Here is a 13,213-nt window from a genome sequence, read left to right as displayed (position 1 = left end):
CTTTTCTTTTCCTTCACGTCAATGGAGACTGTCTTATGGTTTAAATAAGCTGTAGGGAAATTTTTCTGTTTACAAGCATAACCAAGAGGCCAGTTTAGAGTTAAAGGTGTACAAAGAGCACTCGCATGGGATACAAGTGATTTTGGTTTTAATTTTTGGCCAACCACCAAGTTGTTATATTGTGCAAAAATAATTCATTCAATTCCTTTGGGTGTTAGTTTCTTTATCAGTTTAACTTTGTCTTAAGTAGCTTATTTGTAACCAAAAATCATATAAGGGATATAAGTATATCTTGATTATTTTTACTGCTTCTGTATTTAAGATTCCTTGAATGAAAAAATTCAGGTCAGAAATTCTCATTTAAGATACCTTTGAGTAAAAGATTTTCAAGTATTTAGCATTGTATTATGAGCACTTTTCCTTGGCACTTAATTCATAAGATTAAAAGAAAACAGAGACATTTTCAATAAAAAATAGGAATATAATTTTCATCATTGTTATGATTCTTTAAAACAGGTTTAAAAATTTGATGCACTTGAATTTGAAAGGCTTTTGTGAAACTAATCAAACAACCTTCTAAGAAAAGATTTCTTGGCAGGAGTAAAAATTTTCCCAGAACCTTTTTTGTGGAGGGATTTCAGTGGAGGCTTTTTTAAGGGTAGTACTCTTTTGGGGGTTTGCAGTGCTCTTGCTATCTTCACATGTTCATTGCAGTAATATTTGTTGCTTCCTTCTGACAGATGAATGAGCGTGTCTTCTGCCAGATCCATGCACTGAGCATGGACCCAGTGCCCATCTCCATGAGAACAGTAGATCATGGCAGGTTTGTTGAGCTCAGTTGAATAAAATGGTACCCAAGTGTTGATATCCACATCACAAGTAGGGCAGCATGTAATCCAGTAGCCTGTCTCAGACTCATCTTCCTCATCATCTTCATTATAGGTGTCAAATTCATCATCACCATCAAAGCTACATGCTTCTGCACTGAAACAAAATTCTTCTGAGTCTTCAAAGGGAGTGGAGTCCCCTGGGTCTTCTGTTGATGTCTGACTATTTGTGAGTGTTTTCTGATCTTCATTCACATTGTCTTCAGCACATTTCAACATATAGAAATAGAAAGCTTCTGAAGTAGCCTGTTTATTGTCTCCTGGTATGCCAAGGAATACAGTTCCATTTCCCATGTTGCTCCCAAACCAGATCTTGCTGTGCTTAATATCTGGGGTCCAATCTGGGGTCTGCATCTCATGAATTTCTATCTTATTGTCCTCGAAAGAGACGATGTTGCAGACCATTCTCTTTTGATTTTCAAGCTGATAGCCACCAACAATAACAAATTCATCATTGTTTGTTTGAGTCAGGATTGCACTGGAGACAGAGATTCCTCCTGGCAAGACTGTGCAATTCACAGCTGGGCTACCCAATGGGAGATCAACCTTTATTCTGTATAGGTTGGTAGGGCGGGTGTTATTGGCAAGTGAATGTCCTCCCAAAATATAGACGGTATCATTTCTGGCAATAGAGACATGAAAAGATAGCCCATCCTGAAGTTCTGGAAGTATGTATGATGTAGAGCACCCAAATTCAAAATCCACCAAGAAAACATGGGGCAGACAGTCAGCTACACTATTCCATTTTTCTGTGGTTCTTTGGGAAGAAGGAATGTATGACCGTCCTCCAAAGAGAACACCTATACTTTTCCCTCGACTATACACCACATCAATGGAATGACCATATCTGGCTTCGGGAACATCTCCTACCAAGTCTTTCTCCGTGCAGCGAAAAGTAACTTTTTTGCTGTTCTTGCCAGCAATAGACATGACATAAATCTTATCTGAAAGCTCATTGTTTGGTGTTTTCCCTCCATGGATGATGTATTGATGCTTTTCAGACTCTAAGCTGCTTCTGAATATGCAAGTGGCTGGGTAACGAAGAGGAGGAAGGTAGCAGGAATCCTTAGAGAAAAGTGCAGGCTTCAGTTTGAGATGGTTATGCTTTACATCAAAGTGGAAAACTCCAGTGGGGCAGGACCTCTTTGGCCAGCCTTTTTGGCCAAAGAAGAAAACTTGCCCATCAAAATTCATCAGTGAGAAGCCTGGTTGAATTAAGGCCATGTTATTACTGACTGTTATCATCTGTAGTGACATATTTTCTGATCCTGTGTAGATCTTTTATCTGAAAGAATTTTTAAAAATGACTTATATATCTCTTCATATAAATCACTTCACAGGTAAAAAGCTTGTTAAAAAAAAAAAAAGTTCTTCCACAAGCTTGTAGTGGAACTGAATTAGTAAAACCCAGGCAGCTAGGTTAGCAACGAGCCACAGAACTTTCCTTCCCAGTAGGATCAAGCAGTTGGGACATGTTTTAGACATGGACTATCCTCCCTTAGATTTCTGGGAATTGTAGTCCTTTTCGCCTCACAGATTCACCGCTTGTCGGCGGAAAGAACTACGTTTCCCAGGAATCCGTTCTCTATGTGTGGCTACGACTGTTTTTGTTGGTACAGGAGAGGAGACTCCTAGGATGCCTCTGAATACAGACGCTCAAAGTGCGAAGTGACTAGATGGGAGCCAAGGCGGAAAACGAGGGAATGGGAGGTGAGAGTGGCTGACGCAGACCTAACATCCGGGTTACGGGAAGGCCGCAGCACCAAGAGGGGCGTCAGGCGGCCCGCTGGGGACTCTTAAATAGGTTGACCCAGTAGGAAGCACAACTGCTTCTGGCCCTAGTGGGGTTGCCTGGAAACCGACGCCTAAAGGGAAGCCCCGGCCGAGGCGTCGTTGCAGACTCCTCCCGCCCGGACGCTTGGGGGGAACTGGACTCAGTTGCACCTGTGTAAACCCTAGGTTGCTGGGACGGGGGGGGGAGGGGGCTGGTCGTGGGAGGAGGGGGACACCGAGGTCACAAAAGCTGTGACTATTTGACTGTTTTACGGAAGCCAGAGATCGGTCTCTGAATACCTGGAGTAGAGGGAAGAAATTACCTGATAATGATTTAGTAGTGGAAACACTGTAATTAGATCTTAGAAAGTGTCACGTCAAAGTCCCCCTGTTTTCCTCAATCGCTCTTGCTCACGTTTTTAGGGTTCTTTTAGGGAGGCAGAGAAGATTCCTAAACACCTCCCTGCCTCCTCCACTCTCTTTTCTTCTTCTGCCCCTCCCTTCTCTCTCCCTCTCTAGGAAAAATACAGTTAGTGGCTGTTTTTCAGATCTCTCTTTCCAGCCCAAGACATTTGAAATAATTCTTTAGTAACTCTGTAGTAAGCAGACGCTAAGCAAAGAGGGGCCAGAATTATTCAGGATTTAATACTAGTATTATAGTATTTTTTTAAAAGGTTATTTACTAGATGAAATAAGCTTGATCAATTTTTATTTTATTATCATTACTTACCTTAGAGAGATTCCAGGAGCCTTAATAATGTACTCCCTGTTTGTAGAGTGAAGTCCTAGGCACCAAAGGTTAAAGGAAACAAAGTAGTACAGATTCCTGACTGTTAAGAGTAAATTGTTAATATGCTTCAAAAACAGTTTGAAACAGTGTCTCTGAATATGACTCTCAGTTCTTCAGAGTCTGGACTCTGAGGGCTGAAGGGCTGTATTCAAATCCTGTCTCTGTCACCTACTAACTCTATGAAATTGTAATTTAATATCTCACTGTCTCAATTTCCTCATCTGTAAAAATGTAATTACCTACCTCCTTGGTCGATGTTAGTTATGATTAGTAAATTAATAAATGTAAAGCCCTCAGAACAGGGCTTTGTACACTGTGATAGTTTTCATAGTTATGCTTGAACTTATCAAAAGTAGGGTTGTTAGTACACAATTACCTGCCAGTCACGGCAGATGATATTTATAACGTTGGAGATGGTGAGATAGGATTTAGGATCTGGGATCTGATCAATGGGTATAGATTGATTAACTTTTTAGACTAATGAGAATTGGAAAAGCATATCAATGGAGGTGCTGGTGGTGAGTTCATTTTAAATAACAGGAAATAATTCATTTATTCTTCTGCTACCCTTTCTCTAACCCCTCATTAAATATGCAGACTTTGAAGTCTGAGTCCAAGTCTGGGCTCTGAAACTTAGTTGCTGTGTAACCATCTTGGGCAAGTTTTTATTCTTTCTTTTCTGGAAAACGGGAATCGTTTTAGTACCTATTCATTGGGTTGCTTTGAAGGATAAATGGGAAACACATATAAGTCACAAAGCACAGTGCCTGGCATATAATGAACATTTAATAAATGTTAGTTGACACTATATTTTTATTCTCCCTGCAAAGATTCCTTGGACCATTTAGAATCTATGGTCAGTCTAATGGGGGGAGCTTTTTGCCTTGAAGCACTTCTGTAGATCAGGTGTAATTAATTGCTAAATGTTCTCTTCTACTTAGTTTTAGTTTACTTGGGAGATTCCTTAAGGTGTGATATTTTAATAATCATCTTGTGGGTTATTAAACCAAGTGAGGGCATAGTGAATGAGAAGCATTATTATTAAAGTTACGAAAGCAAGCCTGTCTCTTCTTCAGACCATGGTGGTTTGTAGGTTCAGCAACTTGCCCTACTTATGAAATAACATGGGTGTTTTCTTTATTCATGGCCTATCCAAATATACATAAAAGAAGGCTTATGGGAACTAAGAAAATGCTCTGCATAGGAATTAAAAGGAAATACTGCTAAACCTCAATTCAATAAATGAAAACCGTAAATGATTACACTCAGCATGATATGTGATGATTGTCAGAAAGTTGTCCATTTTGGGGCGGAGTGAGCACTAAAGCCAAAGCCTGTTTATTTTAAAAACCTCTGAATACTGTTACTGGGATGTAGAGCAAGCCATACAGGGGTAATGGATTCCAGATCCCAAGGGATGAACATACACCAACAACACTTGCTTTTAAACAGCAAGCTTTTTTTTTTTTTTTTTTAAGTTTTCACTGTAGCCTGTTGGCTTCATTTTAAGGTTGTCATAGGGAATTTGGCTTCTCATAAGTGAAAAGATGATTACTGTAGATTAGCAGACACATTTTCTTAGGCAAGGCATAAGGAATACTACCCATTTTTTGTAGCTTAGTTTGGATCCCTAAAGATTTCTGACCTGTCCTCCCTTTGATGCCCTGCTCTTGGTACACCTCATGATTGCAGGGTCCTAAAAACAGTGGTGAGGTTTATTACTGTTGGGATGAATTATCTTGTAACACAGTTCCAGTATTTGTGCATTTAATTTTTAGAATACCCATTTTAAACTATGATCAGATGACTTAATGTACTTAAAGAATAAACAGGAACATTGAAAATGTTTTCACAAATTTTGCCATATTTATTTAGTTTTTGAAATTTGCTTTATTAACTTAAATATGTTTTCACTGGAGTAAGCTATTGTATACTTTCCATGGTCTTAATATGCTTATATTAGTCACATCTTGATTTTTTAAGAGTTTTTGAAAGGTTATACTAGAACTAAAGTAATCTACTTTCTTTAAATAGGCTAGATAAAAAAGGCAAATTTTGAAAAAGAAGACACTCTTCTTCAACTGGAGGAAGTTTCAAAGTCAACACATTAAAGATTCTTTTTAAAAGATAGAAATAGAGGACCAATAAATTTATACAATTTTCCCAACCCCATGCTAACATTCCTCAGCAGGGAGGTTTTCATTTATTCACTGTGAAGCTAGGACATAGTTGAGAATCAAAAGAAGACTAATGGTGTGAGGTCTGGGTTTGTAGTTTCCTGTGTCTGAACTCTTTTTTTCCATCTAAAGAAAGGTACTATACTCTGAGGCATTAAATCTTACTGATCAGTGTTGCCCATGTTTTCCTGATTGCTCCCAAATAGCAGGTAACCTCATGTAACTGCAGTCATTCCATGCATGAATTAACACTTGCACAGCTAATCAGGTTCAAGGCATACATTACTTGATTTTTTTTTTTTTGCTTGCACTGAAGCCAGGATTAGGTCTTTTTTCTGACACTTATGCCAGAGAAGCATTTATATACTAAGATTAACACATGGGCTCTGATGCCACAGGATTAAATCCTTGCAGCAGCCAGACACAAGAAAGCCCTGTAGTTTCCAAATTTTATAGCATCCCCTCCCCATCCGGACACCCAATCCATCTGTAAGCTAACACACTGCTAAAGGGGAGCATCACCTTTCCCTGAAAGTTGACAAACGTGGGTGCCCATCTTTTAGCTTTGGTAGAAATGAAGGTATTGGACCTACCTGAAGGCCAGAGGGGCTTCTCACCCCTCTCTGAATCTTTGCTGCTAAACCAGGTATTAAATGTCAGCACTTGGGGAAGATTCACTGACTGCCCACTCTGACCGTGGCAAGCGGAAGGCTCACAGTAAACAGAGTGTGTATATGCACCTACAGATGTTCCAGTGAACACTGATCTAACGGGAGTAACTGACTGTGACCTTTTTTTTTTTTCTTGTCTTTAGATGGTTGAGGGAGATATCCACCAGGGTATACTCTTAAGATTTAACTATTTCCTTACCAATCAACAATAGAAACACAATCCACTATTTGTAAAGACCAAAAAAAAAAAAAAAATCTGGCTGAAACCTGATTTATAATTAAAAACATTTTAGAAAAATATAGAAGAAAATGAATATAATTGCTGTGACTTAAATAATACTATTAAGAATCCAATGGTAAAGTATTTTTCCTAAAGCAGAGACCACTAATACCAATGCCAGTCATTTTGATCTTGAATTGCTCTTCGGTAGTCTCATTTTCTTTTTTTTTTTTTTTAAGATTTTATTTATTTATTTGACAGAGAGAGACACAGCGAGAGAGGGAACACAAGCAGGGGGAGAGGGAGAGGGAGAAGAGGCTTCCCGCTGAGCAGGGAGCCCGATGCGAGGCTCGATCCCAGGACCCTGGGATCATGACCTGAGTCAAAGGCAGACGCTTAACGGCTGAGCCACCTAGGTGCCCCATGGGTCTCATTTTCTTTAACGCAACGCTCAGAAGTCATTCTAATTCTTGGAGGCCTCCTACCAACTTGATATCAGGAGCTGCGGTGTAATATTGTACAGCAGAATGATTAAGAAAATGGGCTTTGGAGTCAAACTGACCTAGTTTTCTTTGCCAGGTCTGCCATTTACCAGTGGAGTTATCTTAATCTCTAAGCCTCTGTTTCTCTCTCTCTGAAATGGGGATAATAGAAGTAGTCACCTCAAAAGATTGTTGCAAAAAGATTAAGTCAGATAATATCTTTAAAGTGCTCAGTGCCCAGTAGCAATGAATGAGAGTTCCTGTTGCTGCACATCCTTGTCAGCTATTTGGTGTTGTCAGTGTTCTGGATTCTGGTCATTCTAACAGCTGTGTAGTGGTAGCTCACTGTTGTTTTAGTTTGCATTTCCCTGATGACATATGATGTGGAGCATCTCTTCACGTGCTTTTTTTGTCATCTGTATATCTTCTTTGGTCAGGTGTCTGTTAAAGCTTTAGCTCATTTTTTTAATCAGGTTGTTTTCTTATTGTTGAATTTTAAGAGTTCTTTGCATATTTTGGTTAATAGTCCTTTATCAGGTGGGTCTCTGGCAAATATTTTCTCCCAGTCTGTGGCTTTTCTTTTTATTCTCTTGTCAGTGTCTTTAGCAGAGCAGAAGTTTTTAATTTTAGTAAGGCCACCTTATCAATTATTTCTTTGATGGATTGTGCCTTTGGTGTTGTATCTAAAATGTTGTTGCCATTCCCATGAACTATGAACTTTATGGTTTTGCATTTTTTTGTTTAGGTCTGTGATCCACTTGAGCTAATTCTTGTGAAGGGTGTAGGTCTATGGCTAGATTCATTTCTTACCTTTGGAGATCCAGTTGTTCCAGAATTTTTGTTGAAAAGATTATCTGTGCTGTACTGTCTTACCTTTGCTCCTTTGTGAAAGATCAGTTGATTGTATTTATGTGGGTCTATTTCAGTGCTCTCAGTTCTGTTCTATTGATCTGTCTGTTCTTTCACTAATGCCACACTGTCTTGATTACTATAGCTGATTTAATTTTAAAACAATTCATTAAAAACATTTACTTCAGGAAAAATATATACCACTCATGAGCCCATCACCTAAGCATAAAATTTTTTATTGATTTGGCTCTATTACAGTGTTTATGCAAATATATACACATTTTACCTGGTTATAAAGCAAATGCATTTAAATTTTGTTACCTTTTTAATATAACATTTCATATACACTATAAAATGTCTATTTTATTTTCTTTTTAAAAAGATTTTATTTATTTATTTGAGAGAGAGAGAATGAGAGACAGAGAGCACGAGAGGGAAGAGGGTCAGAGGGAGAAGCAGACCCCCCGCCGAGCAGGGAGCCCGATGTGGGACTCGATCCCAGGACTCCAGGATCATGACCTGAGCCGAAGGCAGTCGCTTAACCAACTGAGCCACCCAGGTGCCTTATGTTTTATTTTCACCTTTGTAATTTTTAATAACTTCCTAAAATTCCATTAAGTAAATGTAACATAATTTATCTGACTATCCACCATTGTTGGTCATTTAATCATTTCCATGTGGCTTAGATGATAGAATGCACGATCAAAGGTAGACAGGTCTGGACTTGAGTCTCAGTTCTGCCACTTACTAGCTAAATGATCCTTTTGAGCTTCAGCTTCCTTATCTCTGAAACAGAGATGATACCTGCCTTATTGTAAGGATTAATGGATATAAAATGTCTGGTATAGAAGAGTGTACTCAGTAAATCTTGTCTGATGATGATGATACTATAAATATATTTGTACAAGTGACTATTTTAATTCTTTGCAAAATTTTAGGATATATTTTCAGGGTTGACTTTTTAAAAACTGATGAGTAGCTCAGTTGTTTGGCTGGTTTCCATCATTTGAAGTGTTGGCCCATCCTTTATTATTATTATTTTATAATTTTTTATTGTTATGTTAATCACCCTACATCATTAGTTTTAGATGTAGTGTTCCATGATTCATTGTTTGTGCATAACACCCAGTGCTCCATGCAGAACGTGCCCCCTTTAATACTCATCACCATGGCCCATCCTTTAAAAAAGCATCATCATCTCTTCTAGTTACTTCCATGATGATTTTTTTCTTTGTCTGCAAAAGAGTATTGGATTATTTCCCTAACCTGTTTATGGTGTTATATAATGATTATAGTACTTGAAATTCCAGCATCAGTGACAGCTCTCATAAAGTTGACATATTGGATATCTCCACAGTAAATGCAAAATAAGAAATGTAACATAGAAACCATGGGTATGTTTAGGCAAGTATTTTCGTCTTTGTATTTTACTACTAACATCAGCAAACAGGCAGCTTGTTGCTGAATGGGTTATTTGTTTCCTGAAGCCGCTGGAAATTAGCAGCACATTTGGAAATGGGTTTTAAAGCCCTCAGCCTTTGCCACACCATTAGGAGGGCATTGAACTTGCAGTGATCTCAGTCAAGATCCTAGTCTGCTAAAGTGCTCAGCATAGTAACTAAATGTGAAGTAATCAACAGTATTTACTGATCATCTGCTATGTACAGAGGCATTGGAGAATTAGAAAAATTATCACAGACACAGGGCTTGCTTTTAAGGAACATACATGGTAATCGGACGAAGCAACTTTACATGCTTCTTATGCTCAGCCTTAAAATTCTTGAAAGTTCACCAAGAAATAATTGTAGGTTGCTCAGCCCATTCTTAAACCTTGAGGCAGAATCAAATTCAAACTTCCACTGAAATATGTTGATTTCTCCTACCTTACATCCAAAAACAGTGGATAATTAAAGAATGCAAGTCAGTGCAATTCCAGAATAAAATAATTTTTATTTAGCAGCAGGGAGATGAAAGTAACAGGCTGTACTGACATAGTAATTGAACAATTAGGAAGCATAATTGGAGAAAAACAGAATGCCAGCGATGGTAGATAGCTTCAAGTCCAGTCCCTTTAGTTTTACATTCAAACAACTTAAGGCCAGAGAATTTAAACCACATGACAAGGGTAACACAGCTGCAGGGGTGTGTATACATGGTGGGTTGAGGGGAGGCAGGAGAGAAGCACTCTTGTGTGAACTCATGACTGTTTTTGTGCCTCTCAAGCATTTCCATCCCCATTTTATAAATGGAGAAACAAATTACATGGTTGCTTAATGAATTAATAAGTGTTAGTGACAACTTTTCATAGCATTCTGATAGGAATAGACAATTTTTACTTCTTAAATAAGTGGCTGATTTTTAAGGAAATAATATAAATAGCATAGGAAAAGGAGATATTTGACTTGAGTGAATCCCATAATGGGAGCTACAACTGAAACTGGCAAAGAGGAGAAAAGAGGAAGGAAGAGGAAATATATAGAAGGAAGCAATCTACAGTTAGTATGATGGATTGTCAAGAGAAGAACGTGACAAGTGACTTGTCACTTTTTATTTAGGGCAATTAATTAAATATGGCGACCTGACTGGGATGACTGGTATTTCCCTGTATTTCATTGTTCTGTGATTTAAGGTGGACTCTGCCATAAAATAAAATGGAGAAAAATTTCAGAGGTGATTTACAATGTTGTACTAGAAAAAAAATTCACTTCAAAAAGTTTTATTTTTAGAGAAGGAGGGATTTGGTGTTTCTTAGTTACTATCTTTGGATATAGAAGCCACGTTAGTGTATGTATGTTATGTTGTATACATTGAGGCAAAATTGCAAATAAAGTGCTGAGATTAATTGGAAGCTGGGAAAGCACTGTACTAGCTCTTAAAGCTCATTTATTATTCCACAGTCATAGGAATTTAGAATAAAATGGGAAATGCATCTTTAAAATCCTATTTCTTGGGCGCCAGGGTGGCTCAGTCGTTAAGCGTCTGCCTTTGGCTCAGGTCATGGTCCCAGGGTCCTGGGATCGAGTCCCACATCGGGCTCCCTGCTCGGCGGGAAGCCTCCTTCTCCCTCTCCCACTCCCCCTGCTTGTGTTCCTGCTCTCACTGTCTCTGTCAAATAAATAAATAAAATCTTTAAAAAGATAAAAAAAAAATCTTTAAAATCCTATTTCTTTTAAGAGAATGTCATATGAAAAGGTCGATTTTATTAGCAAGATCTGGCATTTTGAAACACTTAGAAATGAATCTCTGCAGAGTTGATTTAGTTGAGTTTGTCTAACTAGCTGTGTGGATTTTGCTTTAAAGCAAGCTTCCTGGTGTTGTAAGTGCTGTGCACTGTGCAGGTGGCTGACGGGCTCAGGAGGCTGGAGAGAAGGGGATAACTTCAATTAGGAGTGAATGCCTTTGTGTTACAGTTGTTCTGCGGAGAGAAAACATAAGCATTAATAGGACATTGCATCCCACGTGAAGGTGGGATTACAATTGAGCTAAAAAATCTCTTATGATTGAAATATTGTTGCATGATTATAGAGTTATACAGTTGACTCAGAAACTCTACTGCCTCTACTGGATTCACAGCTTTATTAGGTCCTTGAAAAAAAATGTTCCATCAGAGACTTAACTGTTACCATTTGTAACTCACTCATGTAGTTGATTACATTTCTGAAGATGGGAGATCAGTTTTGAATGTGGTTGAAAGATGTGTATTGACGTATATTGAACATTTTTCTTGATAAATGTACTAGTCTAGAGTTAATGTACTTGTAGGAGCTTTATGTACTTGTAAGGGGTGAAGGTAGGGTATTTACTTGTGATCATCCATAACTTGAACTTTTTCCACAAAGGGGATAAACAAAAATGGTAGAGAAAAAGAAGTCTGATTTCTGAAACAGTAGATTTTCTGAAATTTGTCTTGTGGGTATATCCTTCAGATTCCATGTCCACTGGCAATCTGCTTTTTAAAAAACAATAGGTAGTGAGTGGGGAGAGGAAGTTTGAATGCTTAACTGTTTGCATTTTTCTTTGTTTAATGGAATTAATAACTGTGTAATTGAAAACAGTCTAATACCCAGTTGACATGCCTCAGTAAGTCAATGCAGACATTTCTGGATTGACTTAAACAGCTTGAAGGAAGAGTATATTTTGGGGAAATAAAATTGATTTTAAACAATCTGCTGATGAACAGCAAGGCTTAATGAATGATAGCCTCAAGAAACCTCATTACAGTAGCTTGGATGGATGAGCCAGAAAGGGAAGCAAATTTTTCAAGAGGAAAGTTTCTGCTTAAACATGTAATGTTATAGATTAATGTTGTTCCCATCCCCCCAGAGCTTTCTGCAGGGGGGAAAACAATCAACATGCATGAGTTCCAACATTCTTGGTAAACTTTTAGTGATAATTTTCTTTTCTTAAATTTTTTTGCCTTAATTGGTTTAGCCTTCTTCTCCTGTTCTTCTTTCCCCCTGCCTTCTAAACTTTTAACTTTGAAATAATTATAGATCACAGGATAGACTTAAGTTGCAAAAAAAAATGTATAGGGAGATTTTATGCACCCTTGTTCGAGCCTTTTGCAGTGTTAACATCTTATATATCTGTAGTACAATATAAAAATTAAGAAACAGTGGTGCAATCCACAGAACATATTCAGATTTCACCAGTTATGTATACACTGATGTGTGTGTGTGTGTGTGTGTGTGTGTGTGTGTGTTAGTTCAACTATATCACATGTATGGTCTTGTATAACCACCACCATAGTCAAGATACTCAGCTGTACCACCACTGCAAGACTCATGGTACCCTATTTATATCCGAATCCACCCCTCCTCCATCCCTAATCCCAGCAACCATTAGTCTGTTCTCCATCTTTATGATTATGTTGTTTCATGAATGTTACATAAATGGAATCATGCAGTATGTGTGTAGCTTTTTGAGACTGGCTTTTTTCCACTAAGCACAGTTTCTTTGAGGTTCATCCAAGTTGTTGCATAAATTAATAGTTTTTCTTTTTTATTGCTGAGTAGTATTCCATGGTATGAATGTACCATGGTTTGCTTGACTATTCACCCATTAAAGGACTTTTGGGTAGTTTCCTGTTTTTGGCTGTTATGAATAAAGCTCTGTGAACATTCATATACAAGTTCTTGCATGAGATTAAGACTTTATTTCTCTGGGATAAATACCCAAGAGTTAAGTTGTTAGTGTGTATGGTAAGTCCATTTTTAGTTTTGAAAGGAACTGCCAAATTACTGTCCAGAGTGGCTGAATCACAGCAATGTATGAGTTATCCAGTTTTTCTGCATCCTTGCCAGCATTTCATGTTCTCACAATTTTTTCTGATGATTTTTCTCACCCGTTCTGAGGAGTGTGTAG

The 13,213-nt window shown here is 38.0% G+C and overlaps 2 protein-coding genes across 3 annotated transcripts in view; one reads left to right on the top strand and one right to left on the bottom strand.

Annotated features, from left to right (window-relative positions):
* Positions 1-560: 560 nt before the first annotated feature.
* RAG2 (recombination activating 2) lies at positions 561-2,144 on the bottom strand. Its single transcript, XM_021684749.1, has one exon. It carries the CDS (start codon positions 2,142-2,144, stop codon positions 561-563), a length of 1,584 nt encoding a protein of 527 aa, XP_021540424.1.
* Positions 2,145-2,504: 360 nt separating this feature from the next.
* The window catches only part of IFTAP (intraflagellar transport associated protein), a 63,885-nt gene continuing 53,176 nt past the window's right edge, over positions 2,505-13,213 (top strand). For both annotated transcript variants that reach the window (XM_044919464.1, XM_021684750.1), the window contains exon 1: positions 2,505-2,597. The gene's annotated coding sequence lies outside the window, so the exon portion shown is untranslated. The remainder of the gene's footprint in view (positions 2,598-13,213) is intronic.

Source organism: Neomonachus schauinslandi, chromosome 11 (assembly GCF_002201575.2).
Source record: "Neomonachus schauinslandi chromosome 11, ASM220157v2, whole genome shotgun sequence".
In the NCBI taxonomy this organism is placed as follows: Eukaryota; Metazoa; Chordata; class Mammalia; order Carnivora; family Phocidae; genus Neomonachus; species Neomonachus schauinslandi.
This window is presented reverse-complemented; position numbering and strand designations above follow the sequence as displayed.